Raw genomic sequence first — 24,927 nt, forward strand, 5'->3', positions numbered from 1 at the left:
AGTGTAGAAATGTGTGCTCAGATGACACTGCAGCTGTAAAAGGAGGCACCTCAAACCCACTTGCATCGGCTGTGCAGTACAGGGGCTGCTAGCTGTAGAGTTGTGCCATTTATATATAAGTCAGGCCTTGTACTGTAAGGATTGATGGTTTCAATACCCATGTGGAGATAGTTTTTCAAATTCGCAAATTCCACTCCTGAGAGGTAAAGTCAAATGGCAGTGTTGTTGGACTTATAAATAAAATAGTTGTTAGATCTACTTTTCAAAAATACTGTTTGTCTGTAAATGTTAGTGTAATTCAAATACTTGCTTCTCCATGTAGTCCTGTTCTTGTTAAACTACTCACCCTAGATAAGTTCAAATAAATTTGCAGTTACTTGATTAGGCTTTAGTAGCTGACCATAACTTGAGGTATTCTTTTGATCAAAGTTCTCCAAATATTTTTACCTCTAGATGGGAAATGATGGATCAGCAAAATTGTAGTATCCCCCTGGGCTAAATCACTCATCCCAATGGCCATGCTACTGTTGTTGCCTTCCAGCACCACAGGGATTCACTGCACTGAATTGTGGAACCCTTCAATAGGTTGAGAGGGCAGTATGTGCATCAGTGTTGTGTGGTCAGTTAAGAAACAAAATCACCTGAGTGTAAATAACAGGGATTAGATGTTTGAATATAATGAATATAAAACTGTTGGTGAAAGTTAGCTTTCATGTTTCTATTTGGATGACTGTGAATCACTACAGTGGCACCAAACTGTGCTTATTAAATAGTTCTTCAGCTGTCAAATTTAATACATCAAGAAACCAGAAGGATTTAAATGGTACTGACACCCCATGTACTATTGACTTGAATCTGGTATGTGTTGAATCCTCTTTGCACCCAAATGGAGGGGGTGGCAGTTTGCCTACATGGTGATTTTCTAAGAAAGACAAGTCCTGAAGAACACAGAGCAAGCATGTTTATTTACTGGTATATTGTATTTAACCTGTCTCATGCAACAGATCAAGTACTTACTGCACTTTTATTAAAGGATAAGTTGTCAAGGTACCAGTTGATAAGGGTTGGTTCATTTTTACTTGAACCCCAGATGGAGTCATCCAGAAATGATTCTTGCAGTCCTTCTTTTAGTTGTGCAGGTAGGGATTGTGGTAAATTGTTAGCTTCTTACACAATAACCTGCAGTAAGTTGGTAACTTCTGTGATCAGTACTTGATGATACTTCACCAAATTGGACATCCATAGCTCTCAATTTGTCTCTATACAACACTTTTCTCCTGCATCACATTTTTTCTTTCTCTGTGTTCCTTTGATTTTTTTAGGGGAAAATCCTAATGGCAGTGAAACATCTATACCTTAATACTGTGTGAAAGTGGTCTGTTACCTTTCTTGCCTTCAGCAAGTTCATTGCTTAGGTCTCAAAATTCCACATATAAATTATTGTTGTTATTATTACTCAAGTAATTGCAAAGTACTGATTGGGCTCATTCATTCTTAGATGCTTCCCAGTTTTCTCTTTTTTTTCAAGGAATATTAAAACATCCTAAGATGCATTAGCTCTCATTTTCAGTGACACATTATTTTCTGCCTGTTTGTCCTTTCTAGAACTTCTTCCCCGCACTCTGCAGATCTTTCCAATTTAGAACCATCTGCTCAGTCATTGTTAACTCCTTGCCTAATAATTTCACTGTGGAATGAGTAATTCTGACACTTTCACTTACAGCCTTATTAGCAAAGTTGTGTGTTCCTGCTGGGATGTTTTTAAGAGTCAAAGGCATTTTTTGTGAAACAAGAAATTGTTAAGTAAAAATCCAGAATCTGAAAGCAAGATTTAAATAAATCAGCGGGCATGTATACCATGTCCGTGATGAATCCAGGTCTTTTCTGTTGTGCAGAAAGTTCTGTTAGCTTTTGCATCTGTGTGAATGTTCACAATGTACAGTTTGTTTTCCTTTTTTTTTTTTCCTGCCCTCACTGTTATTTTTCTGCTTCCAGTCTAGCAGTTTGAATGTATTCATCCTGACCCAGAAGGCCATGGGAATAGATACATTTTCCTGGTGTCAAAAGTGGAACGTATATTTCTTTTACATTTTCATACCACTTTTTGCTTAGTTCCCAGTTTTTATTGTGTTTCTTTCTGCTTACGGACGATAAAATAAATTGGGGGTCATGGTACATGTTCAACATCAGTTTGCTTTTTTAAAAATGTATCAGAAATTCTTTATAAGGATTTAAAAGCAAGGAAGTAGACAGCTTTGTGGCTAGGATACCTTTCAGTCAAATTAACCAATGTGATCTTATAATATGCTGAGCTCTTTCTTGTATCCCTCTTTTCTATTCCCTATGATCCTTTGTGTGGCACAGGTGGCAGAGGAAAGAGGTGATGATGAAAAATATTACTGGACTTGTTGGAAAAACACTTTTCATGAGTGCTAGAGTTGTTCTTTCTGGAAGCAGGAAAAGTATTTCTACATCTCCCCATCCTGTAACTTATGTTTGTGAATTGACAATTGAGTCCTATTCACAGACTAGAATAATTATCACCTGTGTTACTGTGATTGCAGTCATAAATGAGATAAGATTTGTGATGAAAGATATTCTTTTAATAGAACAACTGGTAACAGCTGGAAAAACCAGACAGGCTGAGAGGCAGGCATGCCTTTTGTCTTACTATTCTCTCTCTCTTGGGAACTGACTCCTGCGCTCCGGTGTGGAAGACTAGCCATTAGTGGATTTTGGGAATTCTAATTTTGGATCCTCATTAGACTCTCCCTGCTAGTGAGTGAGTAACTTTTATAAATGAACAGCACTACCATAACATAATGGCTGTATTAGGACCAGGACATAGGATATAGTAGTTAATTTATCTTATTTGAGAGGAATTTAACTCAGGTGCTCTAGTAAAGCTGCATGTTGGAGACATGCGTTCAGGCAAACTGCAGAGAGACCTAAAGGCTGCAGGACACTTTTGATTGCCAAGAACTGGCTTCTGGGTTAGAGCCCTGACTGCTTCTTTGAAGCAGTGTCACTGTTTCCACTCATTTTACTTCAGTTTGTTGTCAGTCAGGTATTCACTGAATAAATGGGCTTCTGTTGGAAAACAAGTAGCTGAGTAAATAATTTAAGTGGACAGTTCATGATCTACAATAGACTACATTAACAAAATTTTAATGTTGTTGCTGGGTCATAGTTATGGTTCAATAAACCATTTACCTCAAACTCTAGGTAATTATTAAATAAGCAAAACAAGAAGCTAAAAAGGAAGCACATAAAGAATATGAATCAAGGGAAAGCAGCAATTTTCTCTATGCTTGCTAGAGCCATTTTAAATATATCTAAATCAAAATAATAAACTTCTCAACACAATTAAGGTAAAATAGAAATGGAAACCATGCACATGGTTGGTAAGCCCTTGTTTTTGCAGATGAGTCTGGTTTTCTCATTTGCAGAATCATATTTGCTGTGAACAAAGGCTTCCTGATTGTCATATCAACTTGGCTAAAAAGCTATCCTGCAGCTAGAGAGATATCAAATATTAATATTTGTGCTTATGTAGTCAAAGGTGTGTGTATTAGATAGGTCTTGACTCTGGATATAGCTACAGCCTCTTGTAAAAGCCAAATACAGTTTAAAAATTACAGTGATGACAGATCAGTGCAGTGTGTTTTGTCAATAATTGATCCTAGATAAAATCAAATACATCCTCTGAGTCTAAGATAAAGTCAGATGAAGTAGAGGCAATTGGGTTTACCAAGGAAGAAAATATATTCTTACATTTATTTTTTTTTAAAGTTCAGAGTAAGAGACAGCAGGGGATTTTCTGTGTTAAAGACATAGGCATAGATCATTCACTCTCTATTTTAAATACAGGGCTTTACAGGGTATCCTGAGCTGTTGCTTAATGAATGAGTTAAAATAAAGTTGTGGTTTGTGTCACAGTGCAGATAGATGATGTCGTGCACGCCTTGCACTTGGTAATGCATCAGAACAGTTTCTTCTTTCATTTTGGATAAATAATGGTCACAGTGCCTGGAGAACATGGAACGGTGCCTGTCCTTCCTGTAATTATATGCAAGTTCCCCAGTGGGTCTGATACGACCCTAATTTTAATAAGTGGGCCTTATGCTTGAATTCCTTCTCTCAAAATAGGCTGCAACAGCAGGACATGTGTTGATCTTTTATCTTTCAGGCGACACAGGAAGCAGAGGGGAGTTCACTGCTTGTCAGGAGGTCCTTCCTCCACTTTTCCAGGCAAAAAAGTGCTCAAGCAGCAATATGTAAATCTTGGGTACTCACCTGGTGATCCTCCATTTACCTTTTTGCTTTTATGTACAGTGGCCATTAAGGTTTGAAGTTTTGATGATCCCCTGTAAGCTCTGTCTTTTTAAAATGAGATTGTCGCTCTTCCTGTAGTGTAACCATGGAAACAGACAGGGAACCCTTAAAGAAAGTGATCGAACATGCTGTGCTAATTAATCCTACCCTTCAGTTTTTTTTCAGTTGAAGGATGTGGTTAAATAAATTTTGCATGAGTAAGCATATTTAGATGTGAAAAGGGGTATAAAATATGTAGCAAATTTTCTTGCAGAAGGATATCTGAAAAAACCCTGGTAACTGTCATCTATTTGCATCTCAAGCATCAAAACAAGAAAGGCAGTATCACATTGGTGTTTCACATGTATATTTTCATAACATTCTTTTTATACTGTAAATATATCTGAAAGGTAAGAGTATTTGTTTCATGTCCCAAGTGTGATGAGAGACATTTGCATTAATTTTGAGTCTTTGAGTGAAAGTGTTTAAAATTGCAAATGCCTTCTTTATACAGAGTGTTATTCAGAAAAAGCAAAGGTTGCTCCCTCCCTGAAAGAAAGCAGCTCCTCCAAGGCATTTGCCTAATTCAGGTCCTTTGAGTCCTGCACATGGGTAGTGACTGACTGAACAGTGGAACTGTGCCAAATTTTCTCCCTCCAAATTTTAGTTTTTGTGAGTGTTCACTTCTGCTTTCCACTGGGACATTCAGTTTCCAAAGCGGTGTATTTGCCCAACGAGGAAACCAGTTGGCCACAACGAAAACATATGGCCTGTACCCATAAGCCTCCTCATAAACCAGCACACCTCTTAAAGCTGGTGATAGTGTCTGATGCCAATGTATGGCCTCAACTTGCTTTTACAAATGAAGGTTTTTGTTTATAATTTTCTCCATTCCTCCTATAATCAAGAAACCACATGCAACAGTGAACCTCAAATGAGACTTTCATTGTGTTTTGGGAGTGAAAAATGTATTAAAGAAAAGATTTAGTTGCCCAATAGGCTGGGGTTAGGCCAAAAGGGCCATCCGTTTAAAATCAGATACATTTTACCTATCCTGGAATGGATCAGAGGTGGAGAAGATCTAGATGCAAGCAGTAAGTTGAGGAAACAGCATGGATGGCATTCCCAACAGGATAGGAGAATTGACTCCATACTGAACAGTCAGAAAAGAGGAGGAACGGTGTGCTTGGGCTGACTGTAATGCTTGCAAAGCTCCATCCTGACCATCAAAGTGGCCGAAACTGGCCAGCAAGCATGGATATTGTATTATTTGCAGTGTGACTTCTGGTATGTTAAGCTGGGTAGTACTGATTCCTCTCTACATGGGAGATTTCTGGAATGTGTGGATCATCAGCTTTGTGTCATGGAAATCTGAGTTCATTTTTCATTCCACAAGCTCTAAAGTTTTTGACAGTTTTCCCCAAAACACATGATGTTGCTGACTTCTTCAAAATGCCTTTCTCTTGCTTGCTTGTGTCTCTTCTCTTATGAGAGCTAGGTAGAAGATTAGAGAGGAAGTTGTTTGCAACCAAATTCAATCTTCCTCAGACAAGACTAATGGGGAAGGCTTCAACAGGCAAAGAAGGATGGAGTCATTCACCAACCAGAATTCTCAAATTCTTTCATAATTTTTATGTTACTTAATAATACTAGGTCCATATCCACAAATTCAGGAAATAGTGTTTCAGTTTAGTCACATGGAGTATAGATGCTCAAAAACTCAGGCTTGTTAATGGTTCTGTGTGTTAGGAATAATTTTTTTAAAGCAGAAATCATGGCATACAATTCAAATTATTCCTCTACAGTGGTCTAACCACTATAATCAGCTGATAATGCAATCTGCTGGCAAGATTTGCCATCATTACTATGGAGATATATTCACTGAGACTAACTTCTTAAATAGCCTTTCCAGTGTATTAAGAATAAAGGGAGAAAACACTCCTCATCTGCACTCTTTTGAGAATTCTCATGTTGCTTATTTCTTTCTGAGTGTATGACTTTGCTGCTTTGTTTCTGTAAGATATAAAACATTTAGTAATTTCATTTCTTTTGTGAAAGGAAAATCAGTAGTTCAAGAAGACACAAAAGAGCACCCCATAGTGCATTCTCCTGATTTCCATTACTTGTGCATGTCCAGTGTTCCCAGCAAGAGAGAGGATGGTCTCAAGGCAGTAGCTAAGAGCCGATAATTTGAAAAGGCATTTGCAGGCCTTTGATTGGAACAGTCACCTCTAGCCCTGAAAATCTTTTTCCATTTTCTGGAGGAGAGAGTCTTCTGCAGGAGAAACATTGTTAGAAAAATGTGCTCTTTACTGCTGCTTTTAGCATATGATGATCTCTCTTTTATATGAGGTAGACTATGGTTATGTAGTAATGTGAATTATTTTAAATGACTGACAAGCTTAAAAGACAATTATTGTAAATAGTGTATCTTCAGTAGGCCACAGATTTCACTGAAATGATTTCTGAAATTGGTGCACTGCCAATACACATTTGTAGAGAGAGAAGAATTTTTCACATACCATTTTCTGGTGTATTACTACAATATTAATATTTATTTGAATGGTAATGCGTAAGAGTATCTACAGCTTTCAAACATAAATTTGAATAAGCAAGCTGGGGGTTGCAGTGTAAACTTTGGAAGGTTTCCTTAGGATTCCCTAAAAAACCAAATCTCATCTGTGATATCATTTGTATGGGAATTTCCTTATAATTTCCTTTTTCTAAATAACTCTGAAATGAAAGGATATTGATGCCTGAGGATGAGCAGTAATGTCAATTAAAATCTTTGTTTGTTAGTCTAGGTATACCTGTTTATTTGTTTAGGTATACCACCATGTATCTTTGCATCTCTCCTGGACCTATGGTTGTCATTATGAAAAGCGTATTTTATTGTCCCTTCATAATATTCACAGCTCTGTTTAGCCAGGTACCAAATGATAGATGCTACCATGTTTTTTCATTAAGTAACTTACTCCAGTAGCAGAAGAAAAATACAGTTGCAACATGCCGTCACATTACGTGTGCTCATATATCCTTTTAGGATTGTAATTATACAGCAAACTATTTCTTTGTTTTGTTTACATTTATTTATTTGTGTTTACCCCGCAGGTCTTGCAAGAGCTAAATCAGTTCCCAGCCATACATATTCTAATGAAGTGGTAACCCTATGGTACAGGCCTCCAGATGTCCTTCTGGGATCAACAGAATATTCCACCTGCCTTGACATGTGGTAAGTGTAAGTGACAAGACTCTATGTAGATGCTTCAGCTCTTGTGGTTTTGGGCATGTAAAGCAAATATGTAGTGAAATTAGTGATAGAAATTAAAAAAAACTTGTGTGTAGTAATACTTGTGGTTCACTCGGTATCTTCCTAAAGGAATCCCCTCCTTCCACCCCACCAATTCACAGCTGATACCTGCTGTTGACACTGCACTAGAAGACCTATTGGTGTTTTGCAAGAGACTGAGTTATTGCTTGACTTTTGTAGCCTTAGTGCGGTGTTTTCACTTGATATGACACTTGTTTTCCATGGCCACCTGCAGCAAGGAGAAAACCTGAATTCTCTGTGTGTGACCATATAGCCTCAGTTCTTTACTGTACTTATTAGCAGTAAATCAGCATGACACTGAATAGTTGTGTTTTTTTACAAACCTACAGATTTTATTTAGACTTGCAGATTTGGAAGTGCAGTTTGATTTGAGGATTGACAGTTTGATTGAGGAATGACTCAAAATGGTACTTCAGCAATCCAGGTGATTAGTTTTTTCCTGACGAAAATAGTGCAAGAATATTGGGGAAGAACACAAAAATTACATCTTCCATGATATCAATTAATGATGTCCTCTTGCACAGAGCATTTCGTATAGGTCTAGAAAAGATCCAGGTACTCAGGGAGAGAGGTGGTTTGTTTGGTTTCAAATGAAGAACAGTGTCCTATTCCTCTTGTACTTGATTTGTAGCCCTTACAATATTTTTGCTGTTCTGTAAAAAATGAAGAACTATGAAAAGCTTAGGAAAAAAGCCCCAGTAATAGTTTCTTTCACAAGGCAGCAATCTGTGTAGAGGCTCAGCTACTGCCACATCAGAAATCAGATTAGGCTGAATGTGTATTGTGTTTGACAGAAGAGGTTTAGGTTTTTACTTCTATACTTTTCTGAGTTATCTGAGACAGCACTTCCAGTTTGATTGTGAGAGGTGTAGTTTCACGTTAAGGTCACTTATGCTTACTTGGCACATTCAACAGTGAGCTCTGCTGGAGAACAGACAGGTTTGGGGCTGTACTTACACAATTGTTGTACATAGCTGAGCCATAATTACATTAAAACCACTTGGTGACTTCCAGGGTGGGAGGAAGGGAGACACAGAGAAACCTGCCTACCATCAGATTCCAAGATAATTTGGTAATTTTTTATCAAAACTGTGTTTGTAGCATTAGCATTTTTATGCAATTACTGGCATTATGTCCTCATGGCAGATACTGTGTGCACTCCTGTGTTGTTATTGATGATCTACACGATGGCAAAACTAGGCAGCCACTTCACTAAATATTTAAATAATGTTGAGGTAGAAAGCACAGCTGTTTCCTCTATTTAGAGGGAAAAAAAAAAAAGACACAGGGCCTTTGCTATAGCCATGATAAATAACATTTCATGGTTGTTCCCCAGGAACAGAAAGTGGGGCTCCCACTGAGTAGAAGACCAGCTGCATGAAAAAAGAGTCCAAATATTAACCCCTGGACAGTGGCTGGGAAGCAGGTGGCAGAGGCTGCAGGCTATTTTTACACTTCATTTGCTGGTGTAGAGAATTAGAATAGTAACTAAAAGCTAATGATCCACATGCAATGTTACATTCTCCTGCATTCTTTTTTTTTTTTTTTAAATAGCCACTGGCAATAAAATAATATTAATGAAGACGTACATGCATTAATGGTGTCAGGCTACTGATGGAAATCAATGGTGGGCTTTGTGATTTACTGCTGACAGCATTTGATACAGCAGCATTATGTGAATGTATTATACTACCCATGACTGCATCAAAGAGTTGTGATAACCTTTGATATAGCTTGCTTTTTTTTTTTTTTTTTCCCTCTTGATGAGGACTTACTAGTAGCTAGAAAAATGGCTTTGCATTGCCTCTGGTGTAACTTGCCCTAATCCTTGAATTTTACAGTCCTTTGAAAGTCAATGCAAGGAAAATAGGCTTCAACACATAAAGCGTTTAGGGATTACTAAAACCCATACATAAGTAACACAGAAACATAGGGAAAAAAATCCCGAAATGAACCTATTCTATTTGTTCCTTACAGGAAGAGTATAGTATTAGTAAACGAAGCAATTTAAACAGGTTATTATATCCATTTGATTCTGGTAATGCATGTGCTGCTGCTACATCTGGATTGCTTACATCAAGAAGTCACTAAGGATATTTTATTTTGAAGTGCAGCTGGCTTTAAACTGTGTTTGCTAACAGCTGGCAATTCTTTTGCATATCCTGTTGTTTCACTTTTTTAAAAAAAATGCACTTTTAGTCACATTACAGGTAACCTAAGTGGTTACGGGCTGGGATATATTTTAAATTCATTTTCATTAACTAACATCAGCTATGTTTAATGCTGCGGAAGAAATAAATTAAAATTAGGCAAGTCAAATGTTACAAAAGTGCTTCTTAAGTCACTATTATGTAACTTTGTAACATTGTTTTTTTATGCATGATTTCAAATCAGATCTTAGTTCAGGGAAACCTCTCCATACAATTTTTTTATCCTATTATTAGAAAAATAAATTGTGTTTTTCAAGAACACACCACTTTTCACACATAGCCTTCTATGAGTGTGGATTTGAGTGCTTACTGTAATTCCATACTTGCTTTCATGAATATTTGACCAATGAGACCTGTGACAGCAACTAAGATATTAATTACATAAAAATGGATCTTGTCTTAGACACAGGTGCACCAAATGATGTTTTTACACAGGGGATCTTACAAAGGCATCTTTATCCTGTTTCTCCTGCGAACAGATTGCAGTGGGAGAAACCTGAGAGCAGGAGTTCCAGTACACCCTGAATACTTCTTGGGGCCTGGGAGAGAAAAAAGCATAAGGGAAATTAGCTCTTCTGCCCTTGCTTTCAGGATTAGGACTTCCACTTCCAAGAAATGCTGATGGAATTGGTATTAATGCTGATGGATTATGGTATTAAGGTGATATGACAATAACTATCAAGCTGTTGTTAATTAAACTTCTCCCACTGTCAGTAAGCTCTTCAAAAGTTGTATCAGCTGAATTAGCTTTTGATTGGAAAATTCTGTAGTATCAAAGTCATAGAAATGCTGTTTGGGAGGAAACTGTCTGGGTTTGTAGTTATGGGAAGAGCGTTTCAGTTCCTATCTGAAACCTACTTTTATCCATTGTGAACATCAGATTTACTGTTACTTTTTCACTGCTAGAAATACATTTCATATGTGTAAAGAAAGTGCATTATAAAGATGCAGAAAAGAAAACCAGAAAGAACATGTTCAACAGGAAAGTATCTCAAGTTGCTCAAGTTCGTGGAGTATTTTCTTGAGGTTATTTTGCACTCTGCTTTTACTGATCAAGTGAATTCAATAGAAAGATTCTTGCAGAAAGTGATCATGTAGATTTCAATCTTTCATGAACATAGTATCTCTTAATATAGAAACTAATCATTACTACAAAGCAAAACAAATTTCTGGAGCTTTTAATTCTAGGTAGCTCTGTGACACGGGCAAGAACATGAGTACTCTAGTCACTTCTAATTACAATTGCATCAAGTCTGACTGTAAAGAAATACCTTGAGCTATCATGCTTTCAAGTAGATCAATTTTCATTCATTGTATCTGTTTCCTGCAGAAATTTTAATGATTTTTGTCATCCTGGAAGAGAAATTCTGATTCACTCTTACTTCTCATGTGAGAACTGCAATCTGTTTGCCACATTGCTGCTGTATTTTTATCAGACTGTATCGTCCATCATATGTTATTTTTCACTTATCGAAGAGGAGTGGCCATGAAAGACAAATTCCAACCAAATTCAGCATTTGTGGGTATTCTGGCAGTGTGCCACTGTAGAATTAAATCAGATTTTTGTCAGCTAAGGAGATGAAAATCCCTTGCATTTCATTCCTGCCCCCCAAAATTTGTTTTCATAGTTCTGTTTATAAGCAGGATCATATAGGAAAATGATTTTTTCTTTTCTGAATAAATCAGACAAAATAAAAGTCTCTGTACCCTTCAAACATGTTATATATTACTAGAATTTTATGGAAGAGGCTGCAGTACTACATCTTGGTGACAATTCCATAAAAAAATTAATCAGCTGGTTTTTGAGGGGGAGTGTGTGTGGGTTTTGTGTTTTGTTTTGGTTTTTTGGTTTTTTTGGTTTTTTTTTTAAATTCTGATATATGCAACAGTACAAACTCTGTGTAGTTTGTGAAACTTGAATGAAAACTTGACTGTTCTTTTGAATTTTGGAAATTCCACCAGGGGGATTGCTGAAAGCAGTTATGTGGTTTTCATAAAATGCCTTCCAAATGCTGTACATGGAATACAGGCTTAATGACCAGATAGAAATATTATGTGAAGACCCAGGTCTTCACCATGAAGGCCATATTATCACCTGTGCTAAGCCTGCTAGAAGGCAGATATGTTCAGAGCAGAAAGTTCAACAGTTTAAAATATATATAGTAAGAATGCAGGGTTTCTTTATTCTCAATTTAGTATAAGCTAAAACTTGGGTTGTAAACAGCTCCTCATTTTGGTGTATGTCTGTAATCTCTCTTATGGCTCCATCAGGAAAATTCATAATATTAACTGAAGGAAACAACCCCTATAATCTCTTATATATCATGCCTTACCAGAGCTGTTACGCTTTTTTTTTTTTTTTTTTTTTTTTTTTTTTTTTTTTTTTTTTTTTTTTTTTTTTTTTTTTTTTTTTTTTTTTTTTTTTTACAGTGTTCAATTACATATAGGCTGGAAATTCTTGTAGCAATAAGGATCTTTGTTACAAAGAGACAGGAATGTGAATTCTTAAGCCAAACATATAAAACCAACGCACCAGTAAGCAAGTTAATTTTAAAGGAATACCCTCTTGAATTATAAAAGCTGTGTAGGGAAAAAAAAAATAAAAGCAGGTTCCTGAGGCAGTCAGCTTCATTTTTACAGGCTCATTTACTATGTCAATTCAAATGCAAGAGTAACTCATTTAGCTGTGCTAGTAATTCTTACTCTGTATAAGGCTGCACAGTAACAGCCAGAGTCCAAAGAAATTAAGCAGGACAATAGAAGAGCAATATTAGATGCTATGGCCACATATGGTCTCATCAATACATCAATAGGTTTAGGTATACTTTTTGTCATCAGAGAGTAAACCACCCATTTCAACATTAAATGGCTGTCACTTTTACTTTGCAAGGTTATCCTGTGCCGTTGCATTGGAAAGATCTATGAACAAATTTGCAGCATTTGGCTTATTTATCCGAACTCAGAAGTCCTATAAAGAGAGTAGGAAAATCTGAACTGAATGCACTGAAATATGGGGGTTTTGTCAAAAAATCATTTTTCAAGTGCTGCATGAAAATGTTATTATATGCTGAGCATGCAGACATTACACCTAAATAACACACCCTTGGAGATGGCTGCTCATCAAAGCCTGTATTTCATATTTCAAGAAGTAATCTTTGCGTCACCAAAAACTAGAGATGGGAGTGATGCGTGAGACCATCTTATCCACCCTACTGTTAATGCAAGTCTGTTTCCTGAAGAATATTCTTATGTATTTCAGCTTGTCTAGTTTTACACAACTGTAACTCTTCCTCAAGTCCATTGGGAGGCTGAGGTATAGCACAAGTGTTGATTGTATTTCCCTATCCCTTACCCTAAATTTTTTATTTCCTGAAGGCATTCTGCTATTTCTGGTTATACTACCTTGGATCTACCTACAGTTCTGGGAACCATTAAAATCTTAATCAGTTCTCCCTGTCTTTCATTTTGCATAATTCAAGTACAGAGTCATCAAATTCTCCATGTCCCCTGGGTTATCTTGTAGCCAAGAATGACATAATTTTCCTAATTTTTCCTCACAAACCAGCTCTTCTGGCATGAAGATAGTTTTTTGCTTTGCTCAAAAATATCTAACCATTTTAAAAGTCTGTGAGGTCTACAAAAACAAGACAAAATTTTGTAGATGCTCTTTTCCCATTTAAGTGTGTGCAGTTATGGTTTGTGATGCAGGGATCCTACTGTTGACTCAAGTTTCTACTTACTGGGAGCCTGAAATTCACAGATACCATGAAGACATCAAAAATACCATTGAGCCATCTTGAAGCCTTCCTCTGCTCTTATGACTTTCTGGTTTTGTTTCTTTTCCTATCTATTTCCTAGTTCAATGTGCTACATTTTTGTATTATTATTTATTATTATTATTTTTTTTTGTTTCTATTCATTTCAGCTTCCCTTTCCATTGGCTTGTTCGTCAGTGTGCCAAACACCATAACCTTTGAAAACAAGGATAAGCTTAACTTTCAAGTGGGCCGAAGGGAACAGCAGTCTTCCAGCTCAAATCTTGAATGTTTGTGCTTCTCTCCTGAATGATTTTAATAACCTTTTGATTTTTGTATTAGATGTTTATTTAACTGCATTACCCTTTCATTTCAGCTTGGGACTAAATTGCAAAAGAGTCCAAGACATATAATAGGATTCTTCTTTCCAAGCAGGACATTTTTCTTCAGTGCTGTTTGCAGTTTTTACTTGATTTTTGGCTCATACTTGTATCAAAACCACTAAAAGTGGAAAAATTAATAAATCATGTAAAACAATCCAAAATTTGGCAAAATCTTCCCGCTGCCTTTACATCACTTCTGTTTAAACAGCTAGATAAAGGGTCTCTGCAGATTTGTACATGCTCTCAAATGATACACTGGTTTAATGAAAAGCCTGTTTTCTGGTTGCAAGAATAGAACTCTAATCCTCTTTTCTTTCATCTAAATTCAATTGTTTTATTGCTCATCTTGAATAAATGGCTTCTGGCTTAAATCTTGAGTTTTTCCTTGCCTGAGATGCTGATCATGTTTGTAAGTATTTGACTAAGATATATTGTGCCTATCTGTGCCTAATGAAGCACTAACCAGATTAAATGATGAATGGCAGTTTAATCAATTCAGTTCATTTGGTAACCAGCAGAAGCATATGGAGCATAAATTTTAACCTCTCTTTTATAAACACCTAATTTATTCTAAAATTTGACCACAACTGTGCTTTTCAAAGTTTTCTTCCACTTATCAATGCCTGAAGAGAAACTTTACTTAATATAGCTCTGCTTTGGGATGTAGAATTAGAAAATAGTGATGTATATTTAATTTTCTTCTTCAAGAAATTTGACTACTAACTCTCATTGTCCTAGAACATAAAACTATTTCATTGGTTGGTACTGGTCAAAGCCTTCAGAAATGGGTGAAGCATGGGTAATCTGCTGACATTCTTAGTTCAGTGGCATCTGTTAATGCCCAGCCCCAGCCTTAAAGAAAATATGCAACTTGTTTTCATTAAGTTGTTCTAGAACCACTTCCTCACCAATATATGTAGACATATTCCTAAAATTAAATCCTGCTTTCTGAATGCATCATCATGATGTGTAAGCAATGAAAAGGTATGTAATTAGTACATTGCAAATAATTTAGTTCTAAAAACAAAGTTAAGTTAGAGGTTATTGACACATAAACACAACTCTCAGTTTTAGGGGGAGGTGGTACTGCAGTTAGTTGTACAAATTCTTAGTTCGTTTTGATATATAGTTTGAGGGTTTGAACATATTATTGTTTTGAATGAAGAAGGTTTTGGGGTGATTGCTTACACAGACGTGGTACAGCATACGTAAGTGTTTGCACATGGAAAGTCTAGAAAAATATATGCAGAAAAATGTAATTGAACAAGTTAAGGTATATAATAAAATTCTCCATCCTATTGCTAGCTAAGAGGGATGTTTTCTCTTAAGATTATTTTGCTGAGGGAACAAGATACTCTTGAGCAGTTTTCATCCAGAAAAGATGCAAATGCATGTTTATAATTTGTTTTCCTTTTGAGATGCAGGAAGTTCACAGGTTATTTGGAATTTGAATTGTTAGTCACAGAAGCTTTCCTCAATGTTAGAGAATCTATTCTTTAGTGCTGTAGTTAGCGTGTCTCAGATATTTTTTCCCTCTGATTTCCCAGTACTTCTACCCCTGGCTTAACTCAGTGGGATGAGGGAGACTTGTGTGAAGTATTTTTTGTGAGAAATCAAGTACAGCAACTGTAAGGAGGTGGCTGTCATGGTGGAAAGAGGAGGGACTCCGTGTCTTCTCAGCCCATTGCAGCACCTCTCAGGCAGAGCTTGTGGCCAATGGGGTCAGCAGTATCCCCGAGCTGTGGGCTTTGAACTGCTGTCATTTATGCTGGCAGAGGGGAGAAGAAAGTCCAAGCAAACCCATCCCTGAAGTTATCTGCATTTGGGATTAGCTTAGTTTTGTGACTGTGAGCAGCCACAGGGCCTTTTTCTTTTTACTCACCCTTTTCCAGATTCTCCTCCTCTGCCAAGCCCCTCCAATGTGCTTCCATGTCATCATCCTTTCCCCATTCAGCTTCTCCCAAGAGTGCACTCTCACACATCTCCAGAATTTATTTGGGAGCATGACTATGCTGCTGGGAAGCACTAATATGGAGATCAGCAGCTGTGTCTTTATTGGTCTCAGCACCTATGAACCATACTCCTGCTACCTCTACGCTTGCCTTCAAACACCTGAGAAATGTTCATTTGTATTCATTGGTTTTATTAAATGCACATTTGTACTTCAACCCGGCATAGATTAAAAATATGTATATTATTTAAATGCTGATAAAGGATGCACAAGTGTTATTGCTGGCCACTTAGTCTATAAGAAATCTTTCTAACATTGCATACTTCTTTTTTTTCTTCTGTAGGGGCGTGGGATGTATCTTTGTAGAAATGATTCAAGGGGTCGCTGCTTTTCCAGGAATGAAAGACATTCAGGATCAACTTGAAAGGATATTTCTGGTGAGTTCTTTATTGCTGAAGTAATGTGCCTAAGACAACCAGTTATTAATTCATAAATGTTCACATATTTCTTTGTGTCAGGAATTAAATTATGAATAGATCCAAGGATCAGAAGTCTAGCCCACCAGGTTACTTGATATATTTTGTCTTTAAAAGTTCAGTTTCTATTTTTTTTCCATCAATTTTTTTTTAAATAAAGTTTTTTATGCAATTGTGGAAAAAGTTTTTTAAATGTAAGGCAATGGAAATCCAGCTGGTTTGTCATTCTCACTTTGCAAGTTATCAAAAACAACAACTCTGGATGGTGGTTAATTAATATTCTACTGATATTGTAGTGTCAATGGCAAGCATTTTTTTGTGAGACAGATATATGAAGGGAAAATAAGATAGGAGACAAAGTGAGAAACAGAAAAGGAAATCTGAAATCATGCTTATACTCTAGTTCAACAGGAGTCCTTGACTACTGCTTCTGCAGTAGTCAACGGCCCTGGTTGGGCCATTCATAAGGTGTGTGGGTTGCTCATAGGCACTGATGACACATCCACACTGGGACTGAAAGAAGAGCTAATTTTTCTCAACCATAGTCACCACTTACACATTTTTCTTCCCAGGGTTGTGTTTTTTGGGGTTTGTTTGTTTGCTTGGGGTTTTATTTTCATTTGTTATTTATCTCATTGTGCTCTGGTTTGGCAGTTCCCCTACAGATTGCTTAGGAATTACTTTTCTTGACTCCCTGATAAAGGTCTGTATTTACTCCAATACCTCCTGGGAGCATTGCTCTTGTGGAGTGAGTTTATTCAGGGAAGCCACTGCTCACCCAGATGAACCATAGTGGCTCCTGGTGCTGTGGGGTGGCCATCAGGGAAAGTATTGCAAGAGCAGCATCTTCCCTCAACCTGGTAATCTCTGGATTGCTTCTGACCACAAATTTAGAAGGGAAGAATGAGCATACTGTTGCTTTTTGGGGCAATTTTGTAAGTGGTCATTTATTTCAAGTGCAGAGGATTTATTTGGTATTCATTTTTGGCCCATGGAGAGAGAAAGAAAGTCTTTCATAATCTGTTTAAAACATTTACATTTTCATTTTACTCAAACTTGCTTGTACTATATCTCTTTTGTTGGGACATCAGGGAATTTAGCATCTGCTTTTATGAATGACTCATAAAAAATACTTCTCTAAAACAAGACCTTATTTGATTGTGATATAAAAATAACTCATTTTCTGTAAAATCTTTTGTTATTCTGCCCTCTTGGCTAATACTCTGAAAGTTCTGTGCTATGGAAAAATAACTGTGCTGCAACGTAGACCGGGAGCAGCCCTTCTGAGAAGTTCCTGTGACATGTCTCATTGCTTTGTTTGTTTGCCAGCTTGTGTATTTTAAGCTTAGCAACTTCTGAGCCAGTTTCCGGCTTTTGCGTTCTTAACTTATTATGTTTCTCATTTATTGATTTGAAATTTTCTCCTTATTTATAGAACATAAATTTTGTAACCAATAAATTTCTCTTTGGGACTTCTCATCTCATTTGTTGCTGTAAAATCTCAGTGACTGTTTTTGCTGTGGAAATTAAGGGCATTTCTAACAGCAGAAATCTCTTCCTTCAAGAGGGTCTTTTTTCACACTGTATTATATGAGATTAAATGATACAGTGCAGAAAAGCGATAGTGATAGATACGTCATATAAACCTGATTTTGTATGCCTTTTGTAAACCTTTTTTATATCTCCATTTACTTCTCTATCCTCACAATTATTTGTGTGTTAAAATGCCAAGATAAATAGGATGCGTTTTGAGGCCTGCCATTTTTTGAAACTCTGTTTTCAGACTGCAGCTGCAAATACTAAGAACAGTGCTGAAATAACAAGGAATAATTTATTGATAATGTTTCTTTAATTTCATCTGTTGCAAACTTTCAAATAAATAGATACAATTTTGGACTGGATAGTTTTATAGTCCCTTGCAAATCAGAGTTAATTTTTAAATCCCAATTAATTAGGCTTTCTAATGGAAGTGTCTAGTTACCCTTAGCTAAATAGTTTCAGTGAGTGCCTTCCTAATGTACTCTAAGCATCATTAAGAATTTAAGTTATCTATTAAAAGTTATAAAACAAAGGATTATTCTTGTTTGGTTTTGTATTTGAACAGAAGGATTAAATTCATTAATTCCCCAATGAATCATGTGTAGTGTGGTAGTTAATAACACTGAAGTACAAAATTAATCAGGTTGTTTTACCAGATAACTAATACAATTAACTCCCACACAGTGAGCACTTATACAACTGGGAAAGAAACAGATCAGCTATTAAAAGACTTTTCCATAGTCTTCCCATAGTTCATGGTTTCAACATTCTCCAGTGATGGTTTTCTTAAAACTGAGGGTTGTCTTCTAAAAACGGAAGAAGGTACAGTCCACCCTGACACTACTCCAGTAATCCTTTTGTTCTTCTAAAATACACAATTTGCAACAAAAGCTATATTAGTCTGTGTCATATCTGTTGCTAATTGTTATTAGTCGCAGCTACATGTCCATAGTATGTAAGAGTTCAGGTTGTAGCTTGAGGCTTTCAGGGAAGTGGTTGTATTGTAGTAGGAAAGTCCCAAAACACGAAGAAATAGTAGCAAGAAAAAGGGAATAAAATTTAACGTGTATAACAGTTTTAAAATCTTAAATTGCTGTTTGATTTCCTATTGTATAGTATCTGTTATTAGGTAAATGAAATTAAAATACATTGTATGTATGCTGTTTTAGGGATTATCAAGTTGAAGTCAGAGAGTCTCTAAATGTTTTTATGGATCTCTGCCTCTGGCCTTCTTCACATATCTACATGGCAAAAGTAGATGCAACCCCATATACCACATTTCTTCCTCATCTGACTGATGTTAATTTATGTTTCCTAGTGGCTTAATTAAGTGATTCAATATAATACAGTAAGAACAGAGGTTGATCTTTCAGGGTTTTTTAAGGACTTTTCTCTTTAAGCTTGTCTCTCCTGATTTCTACTGTTTCAATTTGTGGGTTTTTAAATGGTAATAGACACTGATTATTTCTGTTATTACAGCAGCTTTTTATAATAAGCATTCTCAGGTTCCATTACAGCCATAGGTCTCAATAAAATAGAAAGGGTTTAGATAGAGAATCTGTTCTCAGAATTGGACCAGCACTTAAGAGATGTTGATGAATAATCAGGCTGCAAGTTTTTATTGCCATACTTGGGATCTGATAATATGGATTCTTTTTTCCCCCCATACTTAAAAGTGTTGATAATCTCTTAAAAAAACTATATTTACCAAATAAAATGGGAATCACACATATAAGTAGGTTGCTTTTTCAAAGAAGCTGAACAGTGAATTAAATGCCTTAATGCAGAGGTGTTTTGGTTTAATCAGTGTGCTTTTACTTTTACATCTTTGCTCCTGTTTTTTTCCTACATATTGAAACTGAGGTTACTTTCTGGATAGAAATGTACCATATCAAATGAGAAAGTAAAGTGTAAAATCAAAAAATTAAATCATAAAATCATAAAGGTTGGAAAAGACCTCCAAGGTCACTGAGTCCGTCCTTTGACTGAACGCCACCTTGTCACCTAAACAGTAACATTAAACGCCATGTCCAATTGTTTCCTGAACACTTATAGGGATGGTGATTCCAATACCTCCATGGGCAGATAGTTCCAAAGCTTGAGAACCCTTTGAATGAAGAAATTCTTCCTGATGTCCAAACTGAACTTCCCCTGGCACAGCTTGAGGCCATTTCCTCTTGCTCTGTGGCTAGTTGTTGTAATTACAGTCTGTAAGAGCTAACAAGTATTTTTCCCTTTTTAGGATCATACTAATGATGTATCATCATCATTTTCAGCAACCGTTTGCTTTGTCATTCTCTGAGACAAGCAGCTTGAGGTTTTGTTGCAAGGTGCTAAGTCTGATGGACTGATAATGTGATACAGTAATCTCAGCATTTCTGTTTAGTCTTGTAATATGTGCACAAGACAGGAATGAAGCTTCAGTGATCAAGTATACTTTGAGCAGTTAAACTATGAGAACAGGAAAAATATGTGAGGCAATCTGTTGAATCAAATTAATACTACAAAAAATTGGGAAACAGCATTTGGCTTCTGATATGGAATAGCTAAGATCTTTATCAGTAGTTTATTTCTGTTGATCATTTGTTAGCATTCATATCTCTATATGCAAACTTTGAGGTTTTCTGATCAAGGAGTGCCTGCCATTGTAAATATAAAATTAAATTATGTCTAGAAGTAAATACTGCCCCAAATACCTTCAAGTTAGCCCTGTACCAGGGAGAATTGACAGCTCCTTGGATCTGGGGATGATCAGCATGAATTAGTTGAGTGTTAAAGCTGATTACACTGAGCAGCCTGCAGTGTGCCTATGCATGCCTTACACTGAATCACGCTGACCGTAGCAACTTGGTTACAGCTCTGATTCTTACATAAGGATGTGCTTTTATACTTGCTGTTCTTAAAGATTCAGACCAGATCAGAGTTGAATTTCTTATGTTAGCTCAATTTTTCTTCTGCAGAGATTTTTTTTTAAGTGGGAGATATTTCTGTCTTTTCCATTTTATGTGAGCTTTCTGAGAGCCACTATAGATGAAAGTGAATTTTCCTCCCAGGCTCCGAAACCTTCCCGATAAGGGAATAATCTGTGCATTGGCTGAACTTTAGTCTTGGTGCCAACTACACTGCAAATTAGATTTCACTGCAAGAATAATGTACAAAGAGTTCTCCTGATACTTTGTAGACCTCTGCACAGGCAGGACAATGGCATTTAGATGCTATTTTATCTGTAAATGGGCATTCGCTCTGTAAACATCATTCCAGGAAGCATGTGCACCACAGGAGCATCACGCTGCAGGTAACATGTCACAGCAGGAGTGGAAATTTGCAGCCAGAAGCTTCTGTCTTTCCTGACATGCCTGTCGAACAAGCTGAGGACTTCTTTCTGATATTGGATGCTATTGCTCTGTTGGGTGCCATAACACACAGTATGAAAAAGTAATTAAAAGAGAACAATATCCATTTGTTTAGTCCAGCAGCCTGATATGCCAAAGGGTGACACCAGAAATGCAAGCTTCTTGCATGCAACTGTTCAGCAAAGACTGACAAGAGTTTGGTGTTTCAGATAAGTATGAAAAAGGACTTTTTCCTTTTCATAGGCAATGGAAGTGTTACTTCAGTTTTTGAAGATTTAAAAGACTAGCAATATCATTTTTTAACATATGCATACACATATAGATGTATATGACAAGCCTCAAGTGTCTTGTTTCATGTAATGCAGGCCAGTAGTGTTTCCTCTGTGACTCAGATATTACCAGGCATTTGTGAAGCTGCAGAGCTCTCTCCATGTGGTTCTGTATCTAAAGGTTTGCTTCGTGCCACTGACATCCTGAAATAATACTTTTTGAGAGCTTTTAAGATTATGGCAAACCCTAAGAAAACTTCCTTTCTGGTACATTGTATTAATTGCACCTTTTGGGAAGCTAGCAATGCTAAATCCAAGGGAGGAGTACTTTAAACAATTGAGTTTTGAAGTTCATCTCTGTAATCAGGTTCTTGGTCAAATTTATTGTTCTTTCATTTCTGTTTCATTATTTAATACAAATTTTTCTGTCACACAGTAAATACTTCAGATCTGATAAACTGCTCATTCATCTCTGATGGAACAGATGTACTTGTGAGGCTGGACCTGAGCTGAAATTTTATTTTGTGTAGGCATCGTATCTGTGGTGCTGTCTGTGTTGAAGATGATGAATCTGGTTGGAGAAAGAGCCTTCATCTTTGTAATGTGGATAGTTCCTGCTTAGAAGGGGAAGTTTGTGTTTTCTGCCCACCAATGACTTCATGAGGAAAATGAGGGGTTTATTTGAAACTAATTAAGTAGAAACTTGACTGCTGAGTTCTATAACACAGCATGTAAGTAGAATAAGAGAAGTGCAATTCTGCTAATAAATCTACCTCCCCTTTGCTTTATAATAACAATATGCAAAATATTTCGCTTCTCTTCAGCACCACTGAAATTAATTAAATAAATGGCAGGCTTCTCTACCTGTGGGTCTTCCCTTTGAAGTTGTTAGCACTTGTACAGTATTTTACTGTAGTTGCCTGGAGGTTTTGCACTGATACCGCTTTTGCAAGGTTCCTTTCTGGGATTTATGTCTGATGCCAAACTTCAAATAAAAGTAATTCTAAACCAGGAAAGTATGAACAAAATAACCTTTAACTTTAAAAACCAAACTAAATCTTCTATGTGTTTGTGCTTTGTAAAGGATTTTGGTAATTTTTAAGAGTTCTTTTTAAGAACTTTTAGCTCAGTTTTTGCTCTCCTACTGCACTATATTGTTTTCTGTATTATTGCATGTGTGGTCTTTTTCCTATATAACATGGATCAAGGTATGTGAGCTAATTTTTATTTTCATAAAGAACTCCCATCTTCACCATGTCTGAGTAGTGATAATCTGTGCTGTCCTTTGCCTTATATCATTAAACCCATATGGTACTGGGCAAACAAACTAGGTCTAGGAATTAAAAATAGCGATCTTGTAAAAATGTAGGACATTTTCTAGAGGAATATTGCCTATGTGTGTCAGGAAAGAAGGACATGTATCCTGCACTCTGTTAACACTTCTTTTGGAAGATAGGACACATAACCTCCCATTCATCCGTGTTTAAAGTCATAAAAATACTGACCAGTGTATTATGGACACTTGCCAAGGGATCTACCAGCTAGTAGCAGCAGGGAAGAAGAGGAGAGGAAGTAATTTATGAATGTGTAACCCCATCCTTGTCTTTCAAGGGCTGGCTGGATTTTAGGCCAGCCAGTCTCACAGACTGATGCACATAGGTGTCATCTGCTTGGAAGATGTTCTTGTCCAGCCTCCTAATACTGAGCAAAACTCCAAGTGTGGCTGGGCTGGCATTACAAGAACTTGGCTTATTATCAGCTTGGTAGTGCAAAACATGAGGAGTAATTGGCTATCAGGAGAACAAAACAAATTAAGACATGGTTCAGTGGAAAACAATAGCTTTGTGGTTTACTTTGGAATTGGAATGTTTTTTACTTTCTGTCATGAGAAAAGAGCTATAATTGTAAGGAAACTGTAGTGGGTTGACCGTGGCTGGGTGCCAGGTACCCACTAAAGCTGCTCTTCTCCTCCCCTCTGCAACAGAACAGAGAAGGGAAAAAAAAGCAGTGAAGGATTCATGAGTCAAGAGCCTGGAGAGGTCACTTACTGATCACCATCAAAGGCAAACAAAGTGGGGATATTAATTAAATTTATTACTAACAGGATCAAAGCAATAGAGTGAGAAGTAAAATAATCTTAACACCTTCCCCCCATCCATCCTTCCTTCCAAACTCGACCTCCTCCCCCCAGTGTACAGGGGATGGGAAATGGGGGTTATGGTCAGTTGTTGTTTCTGCTGCTGCTCAGAGAGAGGAGTCCTTCCCCCGCTTCCGTGGGGTCCCGCCCATGGGAGACAGTCCTTGATGGAACTCTCCAGCATGAGTCCATCCCTTGGACAATAGTTCTTCATAAACTGCTGTCCTGTGGGTCACTCCTCCATGGGGTGCAGTCCTTCACAAATGAGCTGCTCCTGTGTGGGTACCCCACACAAGTCCTACCCGAGAAAAAACCTGCTCCAGCATGGAGCAGGCCTCCCCACAAGCCGCAGGTCCCCAGCAGGACCCCACTCCAGCTTGCGCCTCCCGCAGGGTCACAGCCTCCTTTGGATATCCACCTGCTCCAGCGTGGGCTTCTCCACGGGCTGCAGGGCCTCAGTTCCAGCACATGGAGATCCTCCTCCCTATCCTTCTGCGCTACTGATGGTGTCTGCATTGTTGTTCACTTGTTCTCACTCCACTCTTCCCTGGCTGGAATTTTTGCTGCTCAATAACTTTCTGTTCTTAAAGATGTTATCACGGAGGTGTTACTATCTCTTCTGATTGGCTCAGCCTTGGCCAGCAGCAGGAAGCCCATCCTGGAGCTGGCTGGCATTGGCAGGGGAATCTTCTATCAGTTTCTAACAGAAGCCACCCCTGTAGCCTCCCTACCCCACCTCCACCACCAAAACCCAGCCTCAGAAACCCACTACAGAAGCTTTGTTTCTTTTCCAGACTTGCCTCTCACCACTGAGCAAGTAGTTACAGCCAATACCTTGAAAAAAAATATGCTGAGACTCAGCTGGTTTAAATCAATAACTGGTGTAAATCAGTGGAGCTCTGTTTACTTACACTGATGCACATCTTTGCAGTCAGCTTCCTTCTTAGCCCTGTGCACCATAGAAATATACCTATTTACCATGTAAAATCCCTCTCTGTGCAGGTTGTGTCCACAAGTGTAATGGAGCTGTAATTGCAAACGTTGCATGCAGGTGACACTGAAAAGAAAAACAGTTGCAAGCAATTTCTGTATATTACTAAAGGAGTTGAAGCCCATTTTGAACAAAAATGTTGGTCTGTTATCAAAAAACTTTTCTTGCAAGATACTATTGTACTGTAAAAAAACACAGGCGCATTCATAAACCTGCTC

The 24,927-nt window shown here is 37.3% G+C and overlaps 1 protein-coding gene across 1 annotated transcript in view; it reads left to right on the plus strand.

Annotated features, from left to right (window-relative positions):
* The window catches only part of CDK14 (cyclin dependent kinase 14), a 229,171-nt gene that overhangs the window by 92,348 nt on the left and 111,896 nt on the right, over positions 1 to 24,927 (plus strand). The window contains exons 7-8 of the mRNA XM_027893192.1: positions 7,426 to 7,546; positions 16,288 to 16,381. Of these exons, the coding sequence (XP_027748993.1) occupies positions 7,426 to 7,546; positions 16,288 to 16,381 (215 nt within the window). The remainder of the gene's footprint in view (positions 1 to 7,425; positions 7,547 to 16,287; positions 16,382 to 24,927) is intronic.

The sequence above is a fragment of the Empidonax traillii genome, unplaced genomic scaffold, assembly GCF_003031625.1.
Source record: "Empidonax traillii isolate 1590-97213 ecotype Southwest subspecies unplaced genomic scaffold, ASM303162v1 scaffold384:size1533304, whole genome shotgun sequence".
Taxonomy (NCBI): Eukaryota; Metazoa; Chordata; class Aves; order Passeriformes; family Tyrannidae; genus Empidonax; species Empidonax traillii.